The sequence below is a fragment of the Trematomus bernacchii genome, unplaced genomic scaffold, assembly GCF_902827165.1.
Source record: "Trematomus bernacchii unplaced genomic scaffold, fTreBer1.1, whole genome shotgun sequence".
NCBI classification, from domain to species: domain Eukaryota; kingdom Metazoa; phylum Chordata; class Actinopteri; order Perciformes; family Nototheniidae; genus Trematomus; species Trematomus bernacchii.
This window is the reverse complement of record NW_022988043.1, coordinates 15361115-15388166: the sequence shown is the minus strand read 5'-3', so window position 1 is coordinate 15388166 and position 27052 is coordinate 15361115. Positions and strand designations below refer to the sequence as shown.

Sequence of the window (27052 nt, the reverse complement as noted above, 5' to 3'; positions counted from 1 at the left end):
AAAATATAGGTTTTTTTATACAGTATATATAGTCCTGTACTCTGTGGTTGCATACATTTCAGTGATTTAGCTCAACATATTTTATGAATGAGAGTGACTAAGGGGAGGTGTGAATATGTGTGTGTGTGTGTGTGTAGTGGAGTGGGTAGAAGAGCAGGGGAGTGTTTTATTTTCATCCTGATGTCAGTACAGTTCAATGCTTAAAAAAAATACATTCATTTGAACAACATACACCATGTCATTCTTACCCAAACCCCACCAGCCCTGCACACCCACTCTGACCTGCTGCTTATGTAACACAAAATAAGTAATTACATAAATGCATAATGCCTCAACCTCCACCGAAGTACACCTAACATCAAATTACAGGAAGGTGTGTTCCTTACAGTAGAACTGGTCACAGCAGATTAGTGTAAAACTGTTGGAAAAACAACAAATAATCTTGGAAACATGATTCGTTATATTCTTTTAAATAAATCTGACCATTTTTGAAATATTAATGTTACAGGAAAAAAATCTAAGTAAGACATTTGAGGTTGCTAAAATATCCAGTGTGTATACATGACTGGGTAATTAAATCCAGCTTCCAATGAGACGTAAATGTTTGTAGGCTTACTCGAAAGTACAAACTAAATGATTGAGATTAAAAGCCTGAAACCTCCTAATTAATTGTAAGCTTGTTACTCGATGGTTGTACAATGTTTTTGAAGCTGTCTTTAACTTGGTGCCAAGGGAATTACACTTCAGACATAATTAATTGGACTGAAAAGGATTATGAGTATTTATGCAATTCGAATTTATGGACAATCTTTCACAGATATCATGTGTTCAGTGTACTACAGAATGAAGCATGCTGGGACTCTCAGAATGGGCAGAGCAACCTACAGGCGCCCTCTAGTGATAGTCACAGTTGCTCTGCCTGTTCAAAAAGTAAATTTTGTGAAAAAAGTAGCAGGCAGTAAAATACTTTAGTAAATTAGATATCCTATATTCACAACTAATGAGATCTTTGAGAACAGAGCATGTAAAAACATCAAAGTCCTGTGGCCCTTAGATGTTCTAAAACCATCATTTTGAGTTACTCAAAATATTATTTAAAGCTCCTACATCCTTTACAGCACACACCACTTTTTTACATTATTTCTTAAAGATGTTAATAATTTAGCCTAATAATATCAAAAGGTTAAATGCATTTCAATGTCAACATGTAGTCTGTAAGAAATATATTGTTCTAGTTGTCTTAAAATGAAACATGATTAATTAATCCAGGTTTTTAAAAAAAGTATAAAAAGACCATTTGTACAATTTAACCTATTAACATTTAAATTAGGATATTAATTGAATTTTAATGTTAAGATGGAATCTTTAAAAATTGTATTCAGCTTAACATTTTTGAAAAAGAGAAAACCTTGTAGATATATGTACATTTGTTTTTGTGTAAAATTAAGCATTGATAAAATGTCTGGTATAAAGACTGAACTAGAAACATGACTAATTATTCCAGGTTAAAGGTGGGGTAGGTAATTTTGGAGAAACCAGCTCAAGATCGCTAGAATTTGAAAATACACGACCGGAGAAAATCTGCCACTTCCTTATAGAGCCCCGCCTCCAACACACACGAACGCGCACATGACCAATGAGGGCACGAGATAGGTTTGTGCACAGATGGAAGGCTGACAGGCAGGTAGGCCATCCAGTTATTTTAGCCGGGCCGGCTCAAATGATTGGTCGTGCTTTTTACAGTACTACGGCTTCCACAGATTACATTTTTTTATGGATTTTTTGTCAAAGCACTTAAGATATTCATTGCTATCGGGATGTTAAGAGCATTCCATGGAATATAACAAAAAGTGTATCTCGAGCCGGTTTCTCAAACTTACCTACCCCACCTTTAATGTATAAAGAAAACTACATTTTAAAAATGTCTAAACCAATTGTTTCCTCCCTCAAACCCTCTTTAGATAACTTCTAACCCAACCAACCGACTAACTCACTTTCTCCCTCTTCTTCTCTCAGCATGATTTTGTGCGTCGGGAACGCTCGCCGCGCATTCTGCTGGAACTCATCCAGAGGACCAAGGATGCGGTGCGGGAGCTGGACAACCTGCAGTACCGCAAGATGAAGAAGATCCTCTACCAGGAGAAGCACAACGGACCAATGGGAGAGAGCCAGGAAGAGGAGGAGGTGGGAGGGCCTAATTTTAAAGATCAGCGTTATACAAATAATACAGAGATACAAACATTACAGAGTCTGTCAAGAGTAACTGTAAAGGGATACAAGTGGAAAACAAGGGGTTAAAAACCATCCAACCAGTCAAGCTCCATTTAAATTCAGTTCACAATTCTCCAATGTTCACACAATGATTTTGTGTAAAACCACATTTATTTCAGCTTTACTATCATAGAAAGATAACACACACATAACAAGTCCACAGTGTACAGCAACAACTATGATAAAGCCAACAGAGACACTCATTGATAAAATAGAGAATAAATACCAGTTGGTCAGGCACAGGCTAAATCAATCAGTTTAGGGCTAAAACATTCTGCCAGCCATTTTCTAGATGAATTGATTATTGTTTGGTCTTAAAATATACACTATTTCCTAGAGTGCAAGTTTACATTTTTTTCCCGCTAAACAGTAGTAACCACTTACAAACTCAGTTCTTAATAATATTAAACAGAGAAAATCTAAATAAAATGACATTTGAGAGGCTGGAAGTAACAATTTGTATAACTATCTCTTTATACAAATACAATGATTCGATTTACGTCATTTTTATCATCTCTACTGCAGTGCATCCATTTTGTTGCAAAAATGTATGCACTTTTCAAGTTGTGGATGGATGCACTTTTCAAGTTGTTCACTTGATTGGGGCAACAGGCAGGAATTATGAAGCTCAGATTCACAGGACAAAGTCTGAGGATAGGATAGTGATGTTACCCAAAGAACCAGAAACTGTCATTTTAAAAGACTGGGTATATTATCCTGATACAGTCTGTTACTGCAGACTTAACTGAATATTCACCTGCACCTAATAGTTGTGCAGCTTTATTCCCTTAATTTATCATGTACACACAATCAAGTGGCCATCTAATCTGAATAGATCTCAGGCTTACAGATGTGCAATAACATAAGAATGACACTCAAACACACACAGGCAAATGTAAAGTCAACAGGCACTTTAGCATGATTCTGATACAACCAAAAGTTGTATTTCCTTGTATTGAGGTGACTTCCTTAAACATTTGCAGGAGCCTGTATCTATTGGAGCTGACTCTTGAGTGTATATTTGTGTTTTTTAATGTGATTGTGTGGATGTTCTGTTGCAGGACAGCGAGGCAGCCAGCTGTAAGATGAACAGCCTGGGAAGCAACCACTCCATCCCGAGCACCTCGGTCAGCACAGGCAGCCAGAGCAGCAGCGTGAACAGCATGCAGGAGGTGCTGGACGACAGCTGCTCCGAGATGACCATGATGCACCCACAGGACTACAGCAGCACCCTGGAATCCTCCCCGCACACAAAGAAGGTACAAGTCATACATACACAAGTTGTCAGAATGAACCCTTTGGCACAGACACACCTTTGAAGTGCTGCTAAAAGTTGAAAACTACAAATTGAACTAGAGGTTTAAGTTCATGGTGGAGAGGCAGTGTGAATCCGGTCTTAACCGCCCTGCCACAACAGAAACAAAACACTGTATAAGGTATTGTAGGAAAACATAACAAAAGCTTGTTCCAATAATTAAAGGGCCTTAGACAGATAAGGTGTAATTCAACAAAACAAAGTCATATATTGGTATAAAAATACTAACATGGCTTACTGCAGAGACAGGGTGCTACATCATATTAAAACAGATCTATTTATTACAAGGACTAGTTGATTAACATGTGTCATACTGGTTGCAACAGGCCTAATTTTATATTTATTGTGCATTTCTTTGAGACAATTACTGTTGGTTAATTGGCAGCCCACTAAGTGTTTACAAAAAATACGATTTTTAAAGACACCAGGAGAGTTTGATATAATGGACACAAGTTTAAACCCCACATTTTGATTTCCCTCATGGGTCCTCAAAGTTGCCAATTGGTACTCAAGCTCTGAAACACCCATGGAATCAGCACTAATCTTTGCAACCAAAAATCAATATCACGAATGTTTCTAAATGATGTTAAAATATGATTATTTATTTTTACCGTATATGTTTCCAAAAGCCCTTTGACAACTGCTGAAGTATACCCTAGATTTAATGTGCCTCTGGTTTGGAGGCGCTGCTCTAACTTATTGTCTCTGCAAGTCCCATGCTTAAAGATTAGTGTTTCATTTTGGCTAATAAAGAAGAAGAAAAATATCTAATGGATAACATTTCAAATCTAGATAACCACAAAAGTCTATCATTAAACATTAGCATAAGGCCTACCTGGCCTTGAAATGTCATTGATTTCCAATCCATTTTTAGGACCTTAGGATATAGAGATAAACACTTGGCTTTCTAAAAATCACTAGTACTCAGTGAGTGCATAAAAACACACAACCAAAGGACACATGCCTCTGTTCACACATCTCTGGATTTCCTTTACTATTTCAAGTGTATGCGTAATCCCCTCCCCCTTTGAAACCATGGAAACCATCGACACAGTCCTCACTGTTTGGCAGACCGCTTCAAGATCATCACAAACACCGCTCACACTCAAGAACAAAGGCTGTGTACACATGTCGACAAGCAGCACACACTCCCCCTACTTACAGCTCTGTCATCCCACACACACACACACACACACACACACACACACACACACACACACACACACACACACAGGTCAACACAATGCCTGACGTTCTCATGTGACTTAAACATCTGTCAAGAGAGGGCTGACACTGCTCTTTCATTCTCTTTCTTCATCCGCTCTTTGTAAATATGACAGTGCATGAATAAGGACGACACTCCATGAACAGACAGCCAGTGTGTTTCAAGTTCAGGGGCTGAGCTGAGAACAAGTGACAGTGACGCATATTGTTTTCACATGCTGATGAAGTCCCCCTCCTCACATGAATCAACTCTTTGGTCCCCTGGGTCCTGAAATCAGTTTTTAATGCTGGGGGAGGGGGTGTTGTTGTTAGTGTAGACATTTTTTGATGTTCCGCTTATGGTTGACACAGTTTCTGCAGCCTTAGATGCCCTAGATGCCTTTTGAAGTCTAGAAGTCGTACCATTCACATCAACGGGGAATTTTCTTATTTAAAAAGTCACAGAATGATGTCGATTTAACACTGCCACGGTTTTTCACTAAGGCCCCGGCTCCACGAGGACAAATACGGCAAAACGCATCGGAGTAACGCAAATGCAACCGCAAAAAACCTTCCGTCCCCACGCAATATACACCGGATTGTGTCAAGCTCCACGAGACGGCTCCGTTTACATCCAACCGCTGGGAAAGCTGCAGTACATATGCCGAACCTGTACGTGGCGCTGTAACTTCCTCCACAAAAGCAGCAACTTCCTCCACAAAAGCAGCGAAGAAGAATGGTTGTCATGGCTGCACTTCTGTTTATTCTCCGCGGTGGGGGCCGACAGAACCGGGCAGAGTTTTTCGCCGGTCAACGTGTGTTAAAGTTTAAATCTTCCGGACAAAATTATAAAAGTGCCGGTCAAAGGTCTTCATTGTTATTTATTGAGCTTTAAAACAAATGAATAACGACGATATAATGATATATAATCATCAAATACACGGAGCCTGTCTCTTTTTCCTCTCTTCTGACAGCGTCAGTGTCTGTCTCATGCAGCAGCTGATCCTGTAATGAGTGACCCGACAGTAAAAATAAACATATTTATAACTAGTTTAGGTAGTTTGAGAGGTAATTAAAATAGCTAAGGGTGATGATCTGACTTGAAGTGTGGGTTTTGCTCCCGCTGCATCACAGCGGGAGGAGCTGCGTGTCTCCGTCCTGTCAGATTAGACTTCACTCGCGTTTATGTCCATATCGAGATAAAGATAAATAATCTGAATTCAAGGAGGAGCTCCTGTAGATGTTGCACAAAGAACTGTAGCATGGTCAGTAGCGACTGGAGCACGATAGCAACCCTGCGGGGGAGAGGCGGGGTTATGAAAACGAATGACCGTATAGGCGACTCCACGGCCCCGTTGGACCCCCCAGAGCGCTCCGTTCCCAGATCTATCCACCTTTGGACCCGTTGTCGTTTGCGGGGTCTGTTTCTACGTTTCCCTTACGGCGTCGTCGAGCTTAGAGGGCTATACGCATGAGAAATATGCGGATTCAACCCGTTTTCGTCCTCGTGGAGCCGGGGCCTAAGAAATGAGGCAGTGTGAAGTGTCCTGTGGCACCTTCAAGTTCACAACAGTGCCATTTGTTCTTGCATTATTGTAAGGCAAAACACTACCTACAAAAACATCTATCTACAAGCAATGTTTAATTATTTAAGTATTGGATATTTTGCTTCCATAACGTGCCTTTCCAGACTGGTTGGAAGAAAAACATCCGAAATACACATTTACATTTTTTATTTAACTACACTTTGTCTATTTTCGTTTTTTTAGAAAGTAAACCATATATTTTAGTGTCTAACTAAATGTATAGGATATGTATGAGGAAGATATCTCCATTTAAGTAGCTTTTACATGCACCAAACTTTTCCGTTTCAAACATACCTTTATTTTGAAGGTGTTTCCTTGCAGGTTTGTTCATGTATCATTCATAGCCTGATTTATAGATTCCCAAAACATGGTGATAATGAATGTTTTATGGCTATTGACTGTGTGTGTGTGTGTGTGTGTGTGTGTGTGTGTGTGTGTGTGTGTGTGTGTGTGTGTGTGTGTGTGTGTGTGTGTGTGTGTGTGTGTGTGTGTGTGTGTGTGTGTGTGTGTGTGTGTGTGTGTGTGTGTGTGTGTGTGTGTGTGTGTGTGTGTGTGTGTGTGTGTGTCACAGGACCAACAGTACAACTGGGACGATGGGAACCACCGGGACCAACTGCAAGGGCTGCGGCCGTCCTCCTCCGACAAGAGCAGCCAGGCCCAGAACTACAAGAACCAGAGCCGCTTCGCCACCATCAAATCAGCCTCTCTGGTAGGTTTATCTCAACTCCTTCCTCTGTTGTTCTCCTTCCTCTTCCTGGGAACCTGTAACAGCCTTGTTATGTGTTTGGTTTCAGGATCATTTTTTTGTGCAGCATCCACTTTGAAAGTTGTGTTGATATAAGTCCCCCAACAATTGGAAAAACTGCTTCTTGCTGAAGCAGCGTTTTTTCTCAGAATGTCATATTCACACCATTGCAGAATACTAGGGCGCACAGGGGGCTTTTTTTGTCTCTCTCTGTTAAAACCTGTCTGCAAATGTGGCCGCAGGACATTGAGGCTGGATTTGATATCTCCAAGAAATGACATGTGGATCCTTTTTGAACAAACTTTAGTTTTAATATCAACCCTGCCTTTCTCTTTTGGCCCCACCTATATATTTAGTTTTAGTTTTCCTCCTGTCGACCCATCTTTTGGTCATCACCTTCTCTGACTCTTTGTCTCCAGTCTTCTGCAACTATACAGCCTTTCTCTTCTTCTCTGCTGTCTTTCCTCCTTTTACTACGCTTTATATTCCTGCTCCCCTCCCTCCCCTCTCCTTTTATTTCCTCCTCTCCTGCACTTTATAATACATCATTCTTTGATCTGACTCTACAGTCTGAGTTGAAGAGGGAGGAATATTCTCCTTCTCTCCCTCCCTTCATGTCTGTTGTCATGGAAACCGGCTCGAGTAACTAGTAGTAGTGTTGTGTGTAAGCGTATGTGAGTGTGTTTGTTTACCCATCCATGACCCAGTGGTCTTAAACCAGACACGAGGAACATGAGCAAAGAAGACGTGTGTCCTCGTGCTGACCTTGATCAGAGTGTGAACCAAGTCCAGGTCGCCTTTATCTGTAGTCGCACACAACTGTATATAGCTTTATTAAAATCTTACAGCCATTCTTCATCCATTGGAAGAGTACGATTCAGTGCAGCAGAAATTCTAGGATGTTAAAAAATAAATATAGGTCTAAAATTCCTCATAGAGAAAATTGATGAAGATAATCCACCCTAATACACACTTAATCAATTGACTGCATTGCTAGAAGAATTAAACCTTACTAAACAAATAAGCATGACATCAGCTCCCTTTGTCTCACTGTGAGAAGCCTTTTCACTATTATGCTCAGAAGCCTCTATACCAGCCAACCTTGTTGACTCAAAAAGGAGCCATTTCTTTTTGCAAACACTCGTCCCTGGTTCAGCTGAGACCAAATAAGCATTTTCCTGATAGTATGAATACATTTGAGAGTCCTGAAAACGTAAAATCATCCAGTAAATTAAACCATAGAACAAAGTATTGGTTACGTATACCTCAAAACGCCATTTAATGTCACGTAAGAAAAGATGAGACAAAATGATAAGAAAGGTACTCGTCAATTGTGATGGTTGTAGTTATTTTTGAGAGTTTATCTCATGAAATTAGAAATATTGTCACAAAACACACAACTTTTAATTGTCATAGATTTGTAGCAGGTCCTCTCATGACAAAACACTAAGATACCTAGCAGCTCTGTGTAACTGAGGCTGCCCGTCTTGAAAAGAGGCGGCATGGTGTAAACCACGGTGTCTGTGTTGTGTGATAGCACCAGTCCTGCCCGCCGGCGCTCAAACAGAGATGACATCATCTTTTTCTGCCGAGCGCAGACGTCCTCAGATTGGCCTCGGCTCGCTGAGACTGGAATCAGCAGGTAGACAAAGGGAGAGGGAGAGACACGAACGGGGGGTCCAGATGGTGAGACGAGAGAGGGATCGCCAGAGAAGGGAAAGAGATGAGAAGACGAAGAGCAGGAGAAATATGAAAACATGTACCGTCTGGAAGAAGTTACATCCTCCATAAAACAAGTATACAAATTCCTGAGTGAGAAATGTGCTATTTGCAAAGACAAACGAGGAAATGATAGTGATGGAGGGAGATTAAATGAAATGATAGAGGATGTTGGCTAGTGAAGGTAAGGACGATGTGGAGGAGATATCAGGGCGAAGGACAGATAAGCAAACAGAGGTGAGACACAAGAGCAGTGCAGATTAAATCTGGACTGTCAAAGCAGGACAAGGGAGAGAGAGGCAGAGGTGACACAGAGTCCGATCTGAAGGGGAAACATGGAAACAGAGAAGAAGAACGACGGGAAAAACTGAAGAGAAGGACAGATGAGAGCAGAATGAAAAAAACATTGGAGACGGAAAAAGGGACAAGGGTGAGGAGGGAAGGAAACAGCAGAAAGAGATGGGTGTAAAGACATACAGAACCAATGTGAGAGGACATACAGAGTGGGAGGGAGGGCAGGGGTTATTATAGGTCAACTGACTGAAGGCTGGTGTAAAGACGACATTGTAGGAGATTTCACATCATCTGCCGCTCAACAAAAGACCAGCAGATCAGTCGAGTTTAAGAAACATGCACCTTCCCCGTCAAACGACACTTACACAACAAATCTGCCATGTATTTATATAGCAGAAAATAATTAAAATATATATTTCATATGTAGAGATGGGAGGCTGTGGTTAAACCCAATGTATTTTTGCAGTTGCTTTGGGATCCAAAGAGACATATGAGACAAAGAGTCCCCAACATTGACAGGAAAACTTGACAGTAAAGAAGGGTCTGGAGAGGCTTTTGCTTCCCCTCTTTAGCCAAATGACCTCCCCACATGTTACTATACATCTGTAGCTTCATTCAGGGCATTGTTTTCTTCTTTGGTCTCTTACCTGACAGACCTGAAGAGCAGATTGAGGCTTCTAATGATTTAAGAACATTTCTCACTCAAAAAATGGCATACTTGTTTTTAAGGATGCATCTCTTTTCTCCTTTTAGAACAAATAAATACTCCTTTTGCACTCCTCAAGGACAAAATAGCTCCAGGCGATAAAAAGATTACAATCTTCTGAAGACCATCATCCATTTTCAGCAAATTGAATGCCTTCTTTTCAACCCTGCATTCTGGCAGGATAACAGTGAAAACAGAACTGCCTCTCTGTTAATGCTATTAATTTGATACCAACAACAAAGTAAGAAGACAATGTGTGAGTGCTTGCCCTACTTATTTGCTAATTCCCAACCACCAGCACAGCATTTCCTTTTTTCCACAAATCATATCCTTGCAGTACTTCGATAACAGCAAATTGAACAACATAAGCAAATAACTGAGATCAGCTGCTTAATTCCACCTTTAGCCTGCATGCCCCTCTTACCCTCCACACACACACACACACACACACACACACACACACACACACACACACACACACACACACACACACACACACACACACACACACACACACACACACACACACACACACACACACACACACACACACACCTTGTGTGAAAGAGGCCGTCACATGACGTGACTTGGCCCTTTGATGCAGCACGAAGGGTGGCAGCGAAGCAAGTGACTAGGATTGGGAGCTAATCAGCACAGATTAAGGGGGGCTGGGGGTTCCACCTCCACCTTTTTTCAGGACAAACCCCCCAACTCCACCCCATTTTCTCTTCTAGATGCTCTTATTCTCTTTCTAGTTATTGGCATTTTTTTTATTCAACTTTCTCCCAGTCACTCTGAATTAGCTGTTTCTCCTTTGCAAACACCTCCCACCCCCCTCCCTCAGTTTTTAATGCCTTCTCCTATCCAACCCCCCCTCTCCAACTTCTCTCACTCCTACTCAATGAGGTATTCATGTGACCCACCTGCTGTCCGCCGCTTAGCGTTAGCCCAACTAAAGAGGCGCTCTGTGCTCTTGTTGGCCGGCGCGGGCGGCCTGCCTCATTCACAGTTCACACGCCTGCCACGAGAAGAAGAAGAAGAAGAGGGGGGGGGTGGTCGTCCAGTAAGGGTGGGTCTCAGGGTGGCATCGGAGCTCAGGCGGGGTTCTGTCGGGCAGAGGATGCTGCACAAGGTTCCTGGATGCCGGTGCACTTGGCTAAAATTTGCCATCATGTTTGGCCTGAGGAGTTCAGGTGGGAGTTATGAGAAGATGCGGAGCGAGTACTACCTAGACGTGGAGAACCCTTTCTGTCCTCAGGTTGGTGTTGCGGGGGTGGTCAGGTTTTGCAAAAAAAGAAAAAAGAAAGATGGGTGTCATTGTTGTTGAGTGACATAATTGTCCTTCTTTTAGATTACACTTATCATGATATAAATGTAAATGTGTTCTCTCTCCGTCTGACTTAAAGAGGGTTCAGATCCTTTCTGATGCCCGAGCTCTGCGGTGTGTGTGTGTGTGTGTGTGTGTGTGTGTGTGTGTGTGTGTGTGTGTGTGTGTGTGTGTGTGTGTGTGTGTGTGTGTGTGTGTGTGTGTGTGTGTGTGTGTGGAATGGTCAGATGAAAGAGCTTTTGTTAGGCTCTACTTGTTACTTCATCTTCAGGGTTTTCACAGTATTTCTTTATTTAAGTCCTTTTTTCCCCATCACAGGTTAATAGCTTTTCTTGTCTCTGTAAAACCGATATATGTAACACTAAAAGTTGCGTTGTAATGCTTAACTGTATTGAATACATTCTGTTTTAGGTTCTATTTGAGGAAACAAAAACGTGTTCTTCATTTTTGCCTATTCACAAAGTTTAGAATTTTGGCCAAGCCTTTTAAAACCTGTGAACAGTTCTGTTAAATAATTCATTTTTTTGGTCTGATGAAAAGTCAGACATCACATTTCCTAACTTCTCTTCCTCCACAGGTGACCAAGCAGATCCACGAGCATGAGCAGGAGAGCGAGCTGCGGGAGCAGATGTCGGGATACAAGCGCATGCGGCGGCAACACCAGAAGCAGCTGATCGCCCTGGAGAACAAGCTGAAGGCCGAGATGGACGAGCACCGGCTCAAGCTGCAGAAGGAGGTGGAGACGCAGGCCAACAACGCCTACATCGAGCTGGAGAAGCTGGCCAAGCGCCACGCCGTGCATTCTGAGAAGGAGGTGGGATATCTGAAGAGTGTTGAAGCTTATAGGAACCCTAAGTCATATCCTGATGATCGCTCTGAGCAACATGTGCCATGCAACAGTTAGCTGGGGGATAAGGAGGGGAGGCCATGATGTTCAAACTATTCTAAAGCTGAGGAAAGGGCAATAATGTTTTAAAAAACGAACTTTTTGAACCCTAAAGTTTTATATTGAATGCTATGAAAAGTTGTGTTGAGCACTGCTGCCACCCAATGACACATAGGATGAAACACAAGGGCAGAAGTGGGTCACAGAATGTCCCACTCTGAAGAACAAGCTGCATATCTCTGTGATTAGCACGCAGCTTGCCGGCCCAGCCATGGAGATAGTACATCTGTTTCTGTAGGCCAGCACACAATGTCGCATATGAGAGACAAGTCAAATTAGCCAAACCAAAAGGACACTAGACATTGGCTTCATAAGAAAACACCAACAGGCCTCTTGTCTGGAAAAAGTGGTTTTAGCTGTTTATTTTTATGGATCATATTAATGTTTTGTTATCCTGGAGACGGACTCCTGCACTGTCATTATTAATCTCCTATCAAGACAAATGTACGCATATTGTAATTTCCTTTACATTTATATAAACTGATATTAGTTACAGCCAATAACATGAAAAGTTGAATCAAACCGACAAGTCCAGTCTCTTTAACTGGTCATACTTTCATATATTATACATGACAAACAGATACAAAGTTATCCAACAGAACTCTGAGGGCTTCAGCCAACAAATAATTAATCATTTATCTGCAGAATCTCTATTGATTAATATATATATATGATTTTTGTCAATACCATGTAGTTCAAAACTTCTGTTAAAGTTTCTGTGACCTGAAGGTTTCATCTTACTATTTGTTTGTCTGACAAACAGCCCAAAACAAAAGAATATACAGATTTAAATGATAAAGAAACAGGAACATGGCTAATCCTATCATCGGTCCATGACTGGGCACCTTTTGTTGACTAAAACATTTATAATTTTTAAGAATGTTTATTCATTATTTGTTCATTTATCTCTTAGTACTTAAGATTATTATTTCCGCTGCTAACGGCCCTAGCTCTTTTTTCCTTCTCGTTTCATGTGTCCACCAGATGAAGACGGCGATGGCGGATGAGAAGAAGTTCCAGCAGCAGATCGTGGCCCAGCAGAAGAAGGAGCTGACCACCTTCCTGGATAATCAAAAGAAGCAGTACAAACTCTGCAAGGAGAAGATTAAGGAGGTGCGCCGCGTTTTGTTGCTTTCCTTTTTCTCCTTTTGAAAGCCTCTCTGGCGTGTGACACATGGTCCAGCATGCTGTTTACTGTTGAATCAGCCCTCCTCCACACCAACATGCACATTCAGTACCTCCAAAAGCGCTCTTTTGGAAGTTGTGATGAGTCACTCAGCCTACTCATTTTGTACCTACACATGTACATTGACACAAACAAGGAAACCCACAAAACCATACGCACAGTGTGGCGTTCATGTGCCTCCACAGCCTTCTATGTGAGTCCAGAGAATACTCCAGTGGGCTGGGAGTGCGAAACACTGTGTTTTCAGTTAGAAGATAAGTGACCAAAATTAGGTCAGCAGCACAGTTAAAAGAAAGCATTGCTGGCAGGCAGAGATATTTCCCACCAACTGAGGGCTGTAACGGAATTAGACACCACAGAGAACGGGGATCAGGCTCATGTGCTAAGTGCATTAGCTCGAGTTGTAGATTACCTTAAAGCCCATGAAAGAGAAAGAGAACTCATACCGAGGAGGGATAGACTTGTTTGAAAGGAAAAATACAACCCTCCTCTGGTTATGAAAGTCATTTGTAGTTTCTAGACAGAAGGTCAACTGGAGTTTGCCGTATGCTCTCACTGCAAATACTTGATATTGTGAACACTAGTCTCTATTTAGGCAGTATTTATGGAAGCATTGTTTATTATCACATTCAAAACATGCACGTGAAATACATTGTTTGGACATTTTCTGCTACTTTAGACTATTTAATTGTTTTAATGTAAAATATGAAGACATAGTTCCTCCCCAACAGCCCACAATAGCTACTCCCATTCTTACCATTGTTTTTATTTTGCCAGTTAAACTCATATTTGCCTACACAAGTCAAACTTAAATCACAGCTCAAATTCCTTAATAACTGGCCACGGCCTAAATGTGACTCTGACTCTGCTTTTTGACCTGTCATTATTAAAACAAGTCATTCATAATTCCTCCAGCTCTCTGCTTTGAACTTTAGCAGACTCTCTGCATTACATTAATGTAAACAATATCTGTTTTGTTTTTTTATTATTACTGCACATATTTGATTCCATTCTATTTAATTGTAAATACTGCTATATTTTATTTTACTATATGTTTTATCATTTGTAATGTTATTATAGTTTTCTTATAATATTTCTCTATCTGTTTTTTTACATTTTGTTTTACTTTTATGTATGCACCACGACACCATGTGGATATTCCTCGTACGTGTCAACCTACCTGGTAATAAACCTGATTCTGATTCTGATTCTCTCTCAGGAGATGAACGAGGACCACAGCACACCCAAGAAGGAGAAGCAGGAGCGCCTGTCCAAGCACAAGGAGAACATGCAGCACTCCCAGGCCGAGGAGGAGGCCATGCTGCTGGCCCAGCAGAGAGTGTTCTACGACAGGAACTGCCGCGCCTTCAAGCGCAAAGTCATGATCAAGAGGCACGACCTGGAGCAGGAGCAGATCCGAGAGGTGCGAAAGAACCTTAAAGTTGTTGTTTTTGTGAATAAATAATTTGATAATAGTTTCATTACAACAACAACAACAACAACAACAACAACAACAGTGTTAAAGACCAGTGTGTCCTGAATACACCCATTGTCTTTAGATCTGTGAAGTGTAAGAAGATTATTACAGAGAAAAGCTCTTTTGTGGAGTCTTAGGGTATTTTGTATTTCCCCTACATCACCCTCTGAGTTACATTTTAAGTTATACTTTCAATGTTTTGCTTTAAAAAAAATAGGAACGTTTTAATTTGTGATATGTATTGATTGTTAAGCTGTTGAATATAGCAACATATTTTGTATTTATTATTTTTATTTTGTATACGCTTACTAGTCCCATAGAGGGGAAATGTACATTCTGCATTCGACCCATCATAGTGTAAGGAGCAGTGGGCTGCCATTATGCCAAATGACGAACGGACAACAAGTTATTTAAATGTGAATCAAGCATATAAAACAAGCTGATCCCAGAAGGTTCACCAATAGCACCTGCTGCTACATCATTGCCCTCTCCTCCTGCATGTCTCCTAGGAGCTGAACAAGAAGAAGACCCAGAAAGAGATGGAGCACGCCATGCTGATCCGCCACGACGAGTCCATGCAGGAGCTGGAGCACCGGCAGCTGAAGACGCTGCAGAAGCTGCGCATGGACCTGATCCGCTTGCAGCACCAGACGGAGCTGGAGAACCAGATCGAGTACAACAACCGGCGAGAGCGAGAACTCCACCGCAAACACGTGCTGGAGCTCCGGCAGCAGCCCAAGAACCTCAAAGTGAGTCGGGGAAAAAACTCTTTCAAAGATGTGGTTATTGTCGCAGGTGCTTTAATGATGCATTTTTTTCATAAGTCTTTGAAATCACAAATTGGATCCACCTCTAAGATGGCGCAAGCAATGAGCAACGTCTCTATCTTTGGAAAGATTTTGAGAAAGCAGTGATGCAATGTGGATGTAATGAATTAGTTGGAAAAAATGGTGAAAGAACACACTAAATGTGTCATCTCTGAGAGTCACTTCAGTGTCATCTGCTCTTGAGGATAACGCAGAGGGATCTTTGCCGCCGGCTTTTCTAAACCTTTAAACTTCAGCAGGGGTGGGAGAAGGGTTCAGATGCTGAAGCACCAATACATTATTGTCAAAATACTCCATTACAAGTAAAAGTCCTTCATTTAAAACCTACTTAAGTAAAAGTACAATTGTATTTTCAGAAAAATTGTCTTAAAGTGGACCTATCATGCTATATTTGAATAATATAATGTAGGACCATACCTATATCAGGCATATTTATACTTTATTTTTTTCAAAATACCAAACAGATCATGCATTTTAGCCATGCCTCATTTCACTCAATTTGAAAAATGTTAGCTCTGTTTTTGCAAGGGCAGATTCTGTGAGAACAGCACCATCTACTGGCCTGGCATATGTACTACAGCGTCTCCAGCGCTTTCGAACGGCAATGGCCGTGGCTGTCTCCTCCTGATTGGTGGAGTTGGCCCAATAGCCGTAGCGCCACCGTCCTGACGTCAGTAACGTGTTCAAATCTGGATCAGTTTTTATCAGATCCGTTGCAGCCCCTTTTTAGAGATTTGGGTATGGAGGGAAATAGAGAGGGTTGTGTTTTCTGACACTTGGTGAGTTCCCTGGAACACCGGGGACACATATTCATGTATAAAAGACGTACAAAGTGCATTTTGCATGATAGGTCCCCTTTAAGTAAGTAGAAGTAAACATTGTGCAGAAAATGGCCTTTATGAGTGTATATAATTATATTTATTCATGTGACATTTCTAGATAGTATTTTTGCATCAGGTAGCATTTTACTGTGTAATTTTACTGAGTAATTTGACTCAAACACATACCTATAAAGAGTAAAACCAGAGAAACTGATAATTGTGCAGTGGTCTCTTCATTTGTTCCAGAGCTGTATATCCCTTTTAAATGAAGAAGAGTAGAAGTATAAAGTAGCATAACATGGAAATACCCAAGTAGAGTACAAGTACCTCAAAATAAATGTACTTACTTACTCTGAGGCACGACCCAGGATTTCTCAGGGCTCGACCCAGGACGGAGAACAACAGCAAACCTTGAAATAAAAACATAATACTCTTTAACCTGCTGACCTCCCCCCCCCTCATAGCCTCTCCTCTCTGTCTCTGTCCCCTCCACCAGGCTCTGGAGCTGCAGATCAAGAAGCAGTTCCAGGACACATGCAAGGTTCAGACCAAGCAGTACAAGGCCCTGCGCCACCACCAGATGGAGGTGACGCCCAAGGCCGAGCACAAGACGGTGCTCAAGGCTCTGAAGGACGAGCAGACACGCAAGCTGGCCATCCTGGCTGAGCAGTACGAGCAGAGCATCAACGAGATGATGGCCACGCAGGCGGTGAGCGCAGGGAGAACCATACGCTGCTTTCTAATGAGTTTGGTTTTTAAATGCAGGAAGCAATATTTAGGATCAGAGGTGGGAAGGGTACTCAGATCTTGTACTTGAGTAAACGTCAAAGTACCAGAGTGTTGGAATACTCTGTTACAAGTAAAAGGCCTGCAATCAAAATGTTACTCAAGTACAAGAAGACAATTATTGGCATAAAAATATACTTAAAGTATCAAAAGTAAAAGTACTCATTATGCAGATTGGTCCATTTCAGATTAATATATATTATATGTTTTGATTATAATGATTGATCATTAAAGTGTTCTCAAAGCTGGTAAAGGTGCAGCTAGTTGTAATGACTTTGCATACTGCAGGGTAGCTTGTGAATTTACTCCAGGTGGAACTAAAGTCTGATTTAAGGGTTGATTATATTTCACATCATTAATCCAAATCTGTTAAGTAACTAAAGGTATTAAATAAATGTAGTGGAGTAAAAGTAAACCATTTACTGGAGTAGAAATACAAAGTAACAAAATAATGAAATCCTCAAGTAAAGTATCAAAATTGTACTTAAGTACTGTACTTGAGTAAATGTACTTAGTTACTTTACACCACAGTTTAGGATACGAAATGTAAACTTTTTTTGAAGGGATTACGAGGTATTTCTCTCCACTTGTTGCTCACGATTTTACATTTTTCTCTTCTCCTTATCCCGTCTTCCTCTCCTCCCCTTTTCTTTCTATCTCCCTTTCCTTTACAATCTCTCTGTATTTATTTTAAACCCCTTCCCCTTCTTGTCCCTGTCACCCTTTCATTTTCTTCCCCCCGTTGCCCTCTGCCTCCTCTGTCTCTATTCCCTCTTTCTTTCTCTTTTTTCTGGGGGTCTTATCAATGTACCCACACCTTCCCCCCCCCCCCCCCCCCCCCCCCCTGTTGGGTCTATGGTGGGCTGTCAGCTGCGTCTGGACGAGGCCCAGGAAGCCGAGTGCCAGGCCCTGAGGCAGCAGCTGCAGCAGGAGATGGAGCTGCTGAACGCCTACCAGAGCAAGATCAAGATGCAGACCGAGGCGCAGCACGAGCGTGAGCTGCAGAAGCTGGAGCAGAAGGTGTCGCTGCGCCGGGCCCACCTGGAGCAGAAGGTGAACCAAACACTCGTCACTCTAAAGGACACTTTCTTTTCTTTGCAGGACCGACTCTAGATTGACGGCAGGTGATCAATATTGACAACCTAAATGAAACACAACAGAGGAAATGTTTCTCACACTTCTTCTTAAAATTACAATCATTTCAAAGCATTTATTTACATTAATATATAAAAATATATAAAATAATAATAAATTAGAGAAAAGAGTTACCTCGTGTAAAAAAAAAAAAAAAAAAAAAAACGTTAAGACCCCCACCAGTTTGAGTATCAACACACGTCCAATTGTTCTACAGGAATAACGATTAATACAAATCAAAGTTTTGGAGCAATTTAGGTGCTACAGACAGACAGGATGGAACCTAAGACTTCAAAATAAAAGACATACGGTTTAAAATTAGAGTTTTTAGGACCAAGAAGCAATTTAATGTTGGTGCACTTCCTTTTACACGTTTTACGTGTAATTAAATTCCTCACAGGCTTCAAACAAAGTGCTTGACATATATATTGATTACATTACTTTACATTACATTGCATTTAGCTGACGCTTTTATCCAAAGCGACTTACAACAAGTGCATTCGACCAAGAAGATACAAACTTGAAGAAAACAGAATCATATAAGTACATCAGGTTTCATAGAGCCAAAACATTTCAAGTGCTACTCAACTACTTGAGATAAGCAGTCCTTTGTTAGTATGTAAGTGCTTTGTTAGTAATTCTTTGTTAGTAATTCTATCGCTCGAAGTGGAGTCGAAAGAGATGAGTTTTCAGTCTGCGCCGGAAGATGTGTAAGCTTTCTGCTGTCCTGGTGTCAATGGGGAGCTCATTCCACCATTTTGGAGCCAGGATAGCAAACCGACGTGTTTTTGCTGATGGGAACTTGGGTCCCCCTCGCAGTGAGGGTGCAGCGAGCCGTTTGGCTGATGCCGAGCGGAGTGCACGTGCTGGGGTGTATGGTTTAACCATGTCCTGGATGTAGGAAGGGCCAGAACCATTCACAGCATGGTATGCTAGTACCAGTGTCTTGAAGTGGATTCTAGCAGTTACTGGAAGCCAGTGAAGGAAGCGGAGGAGCGGTGTGGTGTGGGAGAATTTAGGAAGGTTGAAGACCAGACGAGCCGCTGCATTCTGGATGAGCTTCAGAGGTCGGATGGTACATGCAGGTAGACCAGCCAGGAGGGAGTTGCAGTAGTCTAGGCGTGAGATGACGAGAGCCTGGACCAGAACCTGCATCGTTTTCTGGGTCAGGAGGGGACGTATCCTCCTGATGTTGTAAAGCGTGTATCTGCAGCAGCGGGTTGTAGCAGCGATGTTTGCAGTGAAGGACAGGTTGTTATCTAGGGTCACACCCAGATTCCTTGCAGTCTGAGTCGGGGAAACAACAGAGGGGCCGATGTTGATTGTTAGGTCAAGAGTGGGACAATCTTTTCCCGGCAGAAAAAGCAGTTCAGTCTTGTCGAGGTTGAGCTTGAGGTGGCGAGCAGACATCCACTGAGAGATGTCAGCTAGACAAGCAGAGATGCGTGCGATGACCTGGGTCTCTGAACGGGGAAAAGACAGACCCTGACGTGCTCACTGTCCATTAGCTGGCCTATTACATGCTACCACTACCAAATAAATCAGTACCTTGCCAATAATGAAAGTAGCAAGCTTCTAAAAACCTTTACCGTTCGTTTCGAAGCCTTTCACCTCATAGATCAGTTAAATACGCCCTAAAAAGGACACTGTTGAGGAAATGGTCACTCATTTTTAACATAATGACACCATCCTGCATCCTACATACATATACACATACACACATAGATAAACACACAAACACACACACACACACAGATTCCCTTCACCACAGGTGGGGGTGACAGCGGCATGCCTTCCTGCCGGGAGCTGACAACCATTTCTCTCCCACGCACCTCTAATGGTGATGAAATCTCTAGACAACAGAGTGTTTCTCTCACTACGACATTTTCGTCTGTTTTATAATAAAGCACAATTAATACAGTTAACGTTATAGCTTGTTTTATGTGTCCTAATTGGATATTCACGTGCATACAATTGGGACGTTTCTATGCTTTTATTTTGTAACACTTATAAAGTATTAATTATGACATCAGCACCCGTGTTGCAAGCTGGCACCTAGCTTTCATACTTTGTTTCATTCTAAATTACGATGCATGTATTTGACCCAGTTTTATCAAGCTGTGTCCTGACACTCCTAAATTCTTATTTTCCGTGACTTTTAACACAAGCTGCCAACCACATGTGATGAGATTAGAACTACACTTGTTTCCAAAGTGACCGACGTCATCGTCGCCACAGTCTAGTAGACAGCACTCCGACAACAAAGGGAGACATTTGCGATGCCGTCAGGATCCAGTTCTGGGGTCCAGTTCTGCACGGGGGTCTGACGCCCTCTCCTGGCTGGCTCCAGATCTGCTCGCTGGCTCCGGGATGATGTCATGGTTTTCCGAGGCACTATTGTCCTCCGGTTCGGCTCATGGTCAGGAGTCGGGAGTTTTCCGTGCATGCTCAGTAGTTGCCGTATTGCGCCATGCAGTGCTTTGTCTGCACCTGTGGATGTGTGTGCTGAGGTCATCTGAGACACCCAGCAGACATAACTCCTGCCATGACTGATCCTGAGTAACACAACTTAACACACTGACACCCGCACAGGACAAAACACTGCATCAAGTGACGCATACCGTAGTATTCCTCATTTAGTCAGGATTTAAAAGAGCTACAAGAGAGGGAACAACTCTGCAGTGTCATGAAGACGTACACAACCATCCTGTTATAATCACAGCATTTTGAAAGGACTGTATCAGAGGCTGCGGTTCAGACTGAGATGTATTAAACCACACAACACCTGCATGTATTTATTTGCATCTGCCTCTGACAAATACCAACCACAAAATATTAAACCTTTTAAAGACACAGATTATTTCCCAGAACTGCCATTAAATAGTCCCTTAACATTCCTTAAAACTGTGTCATTACATCACCTCTGCGTCAGGACTGTGCAGGCGTGTGCAGATCATTCTTGAAAGGTGTCTCTTTTACTTTCCTGTTGCACTCTTCAGGACAACTTAAGCCCGCCTCTTTCTTAAAAGTATTTGGCCAGAGAACAATACTCAACTCACACACTGTTTACATTTGAGGTCTATGTATTTCATTGATGGGTGTTGGACAACTGATTTAAATATACTATATTCCTAATCTTGGGTTTAGTTTAGTGATATTTCTCCAATCATCTATCTGCTATGGCTGAGGTTGTTCACTCATGGTTGTTTTCCTACCGTAGCCCGGTGTAGACTTTTCTCACATCACATGATTTGACTTTCACAACCCCATTGTGGGTTATTAACCCCATTGATCGTGGTTGTATTATAGATAGATAGATAGATAGATAGATAGATAGATAGATAGATAGATAGATAGATAGATAGAAAGTACTTTATTGATCCTAAATTGGGAAATTGTTTTTGTTACAGCAGCATAATAGACAAGGCATTTTACAATAAAACAAAACTACAAAATAAGAATAGAAATAAAATAAAATAAAATAGAAAATATACATGTTGAAATAGAAAATATACATGCAGATATTATATATACAAATATATATTATTACAGGGCCTGGTTTTGTATTCATGCTGGATATCTGATATGTCTTACTGGGACATTTACTGCATATTGAGTCATATGTTATATGTTTAGTATCACTCACGCTATTCTTACGCACACAAGTCATCCGTTTGACCCGATGAGGAAAGATGCTTTATATCAATTTGAGACACTGATAAAATATTGTTTCTACCTCTTTTAAGATTGTACAGAACATCAAATACATAACTGTGTTTGTTTTGTTTTCAACCTTGGATAGAAGATGCCCCGAAAGTTTTTTTTATCCGAGTACAAAACACCACTTCACCTGCCTCAATGTACCTTCAGTTTCGACAGACAAATTGTATTTTTTTTATTTGTATTAAAGTGTCCTCCAATATATGAACCCTGCGTGCCCCCCTGTGTTCCCCTCAGATCGAGGAGGAGCTGGTTTCCATCCAGAAGGAGAGGACCGACCGCATCAAGCACCTTCTGGAGCGGCAGGACCGCGAGACCGACGCCTTCGACATGGAGAGCATGAGGCTGGGCTTCGGCAACCTGTGCACCCTGGACCTCCCCAAGGACGACTACAGATGAGGGGCTGAGACCCCCCTGCTGCCGTCTCTCACTGCCCCCCCCCCCTCTCCTTCTACCTGACAGTGCAGGTGTTCACAGCTGCTGACGCCCTCACACAGACACAAAGAAAATACCCACTCCAGAATTCAGTGTGTTCTCCGGGGGGGGCGCTCAGACGAAGTGGATGGCAGGTTTTATTGCCCCCCCCCTTTCCACCTCTTTCTCCCAAACCCACCTGAACTTCCTCCCCCTCCTTGCCTCTCGTGGTGTCACAAGATGCCAAAAAAAATATGCTGGATAACTTCCTGTAGTTGTCATGTTTTGTGTAAGACCAATGATAACGTAGTCACGGTGTTTCTTGTTTCTTGTGCAATGATGACACTTTTGTTGTGACTTTAAAGTGGAAGACGAGAGAAGGAGGGAGAGAAAAACGAGGGCGGTCGGATGAGCGACATACACACACATGCATTTTGCAAGGTGGTCTTTTTTTCTTTTTTTTTTTGCTTAGTTCGATTTTTGGGGTCTCAAGTGATGCAAAATAAGAAAAGCGCTAAATCAAACAGCTGATCCTTCCGCAGCCGTCAGTCTGCACCGCGTCTTTCAACACTTTTTTGTATTTATTCACCTGGACATTTTTATGAGAAATTTGAATAATTTGATACGCGCACAATCGTGTACATACAGGTACGCTCATTATAATTGTGACGGGTGAATTTCCTTACTGAGGGGAGCTTGAATCATGGTACTGGAACTGACTGATTTCTCTGCACTGGCAGCCAATGTGAATAATAATAATAAACTCCAACTCCCAGCTAGCACAAAGGGCTTCATGGGGTGGGCGGGGGGACTTGTACTTTGTGTATAGAAGGATTTATGGAGAGCTTTTACTTATTTTCGTATTGTATTTTAACTGTCACTCAAATCAAAAAAGAATTTTTAAAGCCGCTTTTTTCCCTCCCCCCTCCTCAGATAGTATTTGAGGTTCAGCCATGTATCAATCTGATTTTCTTTACCTTTTTGTTTTGCTTTACACAACTCCCAAGCTGTGTATTTTCTTATAAACCAGACCAGTATGATGCTTTATTATTGCATGCACTTTAATTTTTTTTCCAGGTTAAAAGAAAGCATGAATCTGTCAGAGCTTTTAATTATATTTGTAAATAAAGTGCTCATCACACAAACTAAGGGTGTGCTGTTATATATATGCCTTAATATGAATTACTCATAGCAATCATATTCACTGTGTATAACAGCAAAAAGATGATTGTTAAAGAAGTTTTACATTTCATCTTAAATCTTGACAACACACATTACAGCTGAAGAGCTCTTATCTGAACACCTAACTGGAAACATGGTTGGTCAAGTATTCAACATTTCATCACTTACACTGTGCACAGTTTTATATAATCTACCTAAAGAAAACGTTTAATGAGTATGAAATCCAGCGGCAACTACTCCATTGTAATGTAGGCCTTTGCATCTTTTTTTCAAGATACAAATGAAATGAGAAAAAAAATGTGAGTCTGATTTCCAGCTACTGTAATGTAGGGCTGATAAATGCACAATGAGATATCAATACAAATATTAAGACCGGTTGTTACAAAGAACAAAGTTCACCAAACGTTTGTTTGATAGCCGAGCTAAGGTCATGATGATTACTCATGACTGCATTACACTTAACTAATAATCTCTGCTGTTCCACAAAATGATTCCTGGAAGGTAAGTTATGATATGACATATGACCTCAAGCTTGTGTGGACCAAACAGCAATGAAAGTAACCCCCTGGATTAAAGAGAAATAGGGGCCAAGACCTAAATGTAGGTCCTAGTTGCCCCAGCCCAAATGTGTGTATATTGTAACTGCTGACAAAAAACACAGTAAAGGATCTTGTATTTTCTGCACACTGCTCCTTTTCTCACTGAGTTGCCAAATGTAACCACCTCCAAAAAAGAAATCTATGCTCCTTGCTCTACCTACTGAGATATCAATAGAACACATTTTAAATGTAAACTATATTTTTATATTATTAATATTAAGGTGTAATGTAGGATTCAAGTTGGCCAAACTGGTCTCTAAACATTTATCAGCCCTTACAGGATAATAAAACATTAGAAAGGATAACGCAACCATTTCACTGTTTAACAGTTTTATTGCAGAAGAGTGCAGTTGACATCATTGAGAGTTTTTTGTCACAGCATTTATAGGCATCAGTGGGAAAAGAAAAATACTTTAAGGTGGCACACAAAATGTTTGGTTCCTGTAATGTTTTTTTTGCTTCCTGCAAGAATGGCAACTCGTATCGGAAATCTAAGTGCTGAACACTATGGGGTCAAGTTTTTTTCACCTATTTCCCAGCCAGCTGCTCGTACAGCTTGGGGACGTAGTCGTCCCACTCTGCCTGGTAACAGGTCCCCGCCACCGGGTCTCCCAGGCTGTATTTCTGCCTGAAGCTCTGGATCTTGAACTTGCCACGGTTGTCTCCACAGCGGTTGGTGAGGAGGGGCTCGGAGCAGGACAGGCTGCCCGGCTGCTCGTACACCAGCCACACGTACCTGTGGAGGCCTGGGTGGGGGGCAAAGGTCCAGGTTTAAAATATTATGTTACAGTTCTGCTGGAAAATAATATGCTAAAACAGTAAATTATTGATGCAAGGCTGCAGATACTGTTCAAGATTAACCATGGCGAAGACTGTAGATGTGCCTCACTCATAGACTGGCCTCACTACAAAACCGGTTGCTACAGACATATGTCCATCATCTGTGACATTTTTATTTAATCTTAACATTACTTCTACACAAACAGACCAGTGGAAAGTAAAGTTTATTGCCCTGTGTGTAAGACTATTTTCAAGCAAAAGTCTTGATGTGTAGAGACATTTTGTTTTTTGAACTTCACCCCATATATAGGACATTATAAAAGAGCTAATCCATCCAATAATGCGTTATTCAAACAGCAGGTTTAACAGGTCTTTCTGAAAACCGCCTTCATGCTAAAGCTTTTCTCTAAGCTTCCTTCTCTCTCACCTGTTCCCTTGGGAGGACCAGAGCCCACGTAGTCAGACAAGACGCAGCCAGAGGAAACATCATTCCCTTTCATGTTGACCACCAGAAAGTGATGCCACTCCCTAAAGTGAAAGACAAAAATACATATTTATGAATTCATTTCATTTGTATTTATTCTGTTCATGGTATATGCACAACTTAATGTATAACAATTATTCACAAAACATGTCGCTATAAACACACCATACCCGAAAAGGAGTAGGGAGAAGAAAATAATCTTATATTACCTGCCCCTTTCTCAACAAAAATAAATAAATATATAAATAGATGGTCTGTCCTTCATATTTTCTTATTCACAGCCAATCATAACAGTATCGTAGGAAAATAAGAGAAGCACAAAAACGTACACAAAAATACTTATTTCCCACTTGACATGATGATCTAAGATGTGGTGAATACTGCTTTAAAAATGATCTAATTACTCTTTATTGTTTTTAATAAACCTACTAGCACATAGTAAACTATGGGCTAGGTACTACTCTAGCCCTTATGGAGCTACAAAATAAATACTAATATTTGTTTGACAAGTACTTCAAATGATGTGTTCCCTTACCATTACTGGCACATTTTCACAATTATGTTATTTTCGTTATCACATCAATTATAAGCTATTTGGATGCAACTCTGTCGACATATTTAGTACATTTTTAATAAGTTTACTGTATTTTTGTGACAGGTGTTCTTTCTCTTCTCACTTGAATTTGGGGTCTTTCCTGCTGGGAGCATCAGGGTCGGTCAGGGCCAAGGTGTACATCTTACTGGAGTCACATCCTTCCCACTCGATGCAGGAGGGTCTATTCTGCACCTGCAGGCGCAAAAGGGGGGAGATTATTAAAACTGGTGCTTCAATAAACATTTGGATGTTTCGATGCCTTAGCTTTAGCAGCGTTGCATCCGCTAGAAGGCGCTGTTCGCCGTCTATTACAGCTGCAAACACGCTGGACACATTATCTAACCCAATTCATTGTTTGCAACCAGGCCGATATCACATAATTAAGTAAAGGGCATTCGTTTGTGCTACTAAATACTACTTGTTCGCTCAGAAGCTTTTAAGCAAACACAGAAATTACGCAGTGTTAACAATAGCTGGGTTGTTAGCTTGGTTAGCCCACAATAGCTGACTAACCTGTGTTGGCTTGAGCACTTTGCCCAGCTCGTCGACTTCCACAGAGTCGTATTTAACGGTCAGGGGCTGTGCAGGCTGCTCCTCGACCTCCGTCAGGGCAAGGGCCCCGGTCCACTGGCTCAAATCTGCGGGCATTTCGACCTGTGACGTTCTCCTGCTGCTGAATCCACTTTACTGTACCGCTGTTCAAGCATGAACACAAAACCTGCCAAAAGTGCTGCGTTCAAGTACTACTAGGAGAAATAGGCAGTAGTGAAGAATAAGCGTCTTTAGCTGAACAATTAATCACCTTAATCAAAAATATCATTATGTGAGATTTTATGAATCAGTATTGAACGAAATTATATAAGCAGGTTTTTTTTAAAGTGACTCCCCTACTGTAGCGTTAAAACAACACCTGATCGTTTTGATGTCAATTACCA

At 41.4% G+C, this 27052-nt stretch overlaps 2 protein-coding genes across 4 annotated transcripts in view; one reads left to right on the top strand and one right to left on the bottom strand.

Annotated features, from left to right (window-relative positions):
- The window catches only part of taok3a (TAO kinase 3a), an 80669-nt gene extending 56326 nt beyond the window's left edge, over nt 1-24343 (top strand). For all 3 annotated transcript variants that reach the window (XM_034118279.1, XM_034118281.1, XM_034118280.1), the window contains 10 exons: nt 2017-2184; nt 3333-3530; nt 6947-7084; nt 11744-11980; nt 13097-13225; nt 14518-14721; nt 15285-15524; nt 16920-17132; nt 18080-18262; nt 22301-24343. In XM_034118279.1, the coding sequence (XP_033974170.1) occupies nt 2017-2184; nt 3333-3530; nt 6947-7084; nt 11744-11980; nt 13097-13225; nt 14518-14721; nt 15285-15524; nt 16920-17132; nt 18080-18262; nt 22301-22462 (1872 nt within the window). In that variant the 3' untranslated portion in view covers nt 22463-24343. The remainder of the gene's footprint in view (nt 1-2016; nt 2185-3332; nt 3531-6946; nt 7085-11743; nt 11981-13096; nt 13226-14517; nt 14722-15284; nt 15525-16919; nt 17133-18079; nt 18263-22300) is intronic.
- Nucleotides 24344-24571: 228 nt separating this feature from the next.
- pebp1 (phosphatidylethanolamine binding protein 1) lies at nt 24572-26835 on the bottom strand. The gene is made up of 4 exons (XM_034118284.1): nt 26631-26835; nt 26200-26309; nt 25466-25566; nt 24572-25004 (listed from the first exon to the last, which is right to left on the bottom strand). Exons 1-4 carry the CDS (start codon nt 26763-26765, stop codon nt 24787-24789), a joined length of 564 nt encoding a protein of 187 aa, XP_033974175.1. The 5' UTR covers nt 26766-26835; the 3' UTR covers nt 24572-24786.
- Nucleotides 26836-27052: the final 217 nt, after the last annotated feature.

Coding starts and splice junctions, on each gene's coding strand:
- pebp1 (XM_034118284.1), bottom strand. CDS start 26,765: ATGCCCGCAGATTTGAGCCAGTGGACCGGGGCCCTTGCCCTGACGGAG. Junction 26,310..26,630: donor AAGTGCTCAAGCCAACACAG/GTTAGTCAGCTA, acceptor TTGCGCCTGCAG/GTGCAGAATAGACCCTCCTG. Junction 25,567..26,199: donor AGGAAAGACCCCAAATTCAA/GTGAGAAGAGAA, acceptor CTTTCACTTTAG/GGAGTGGCATCACTTTCTGG.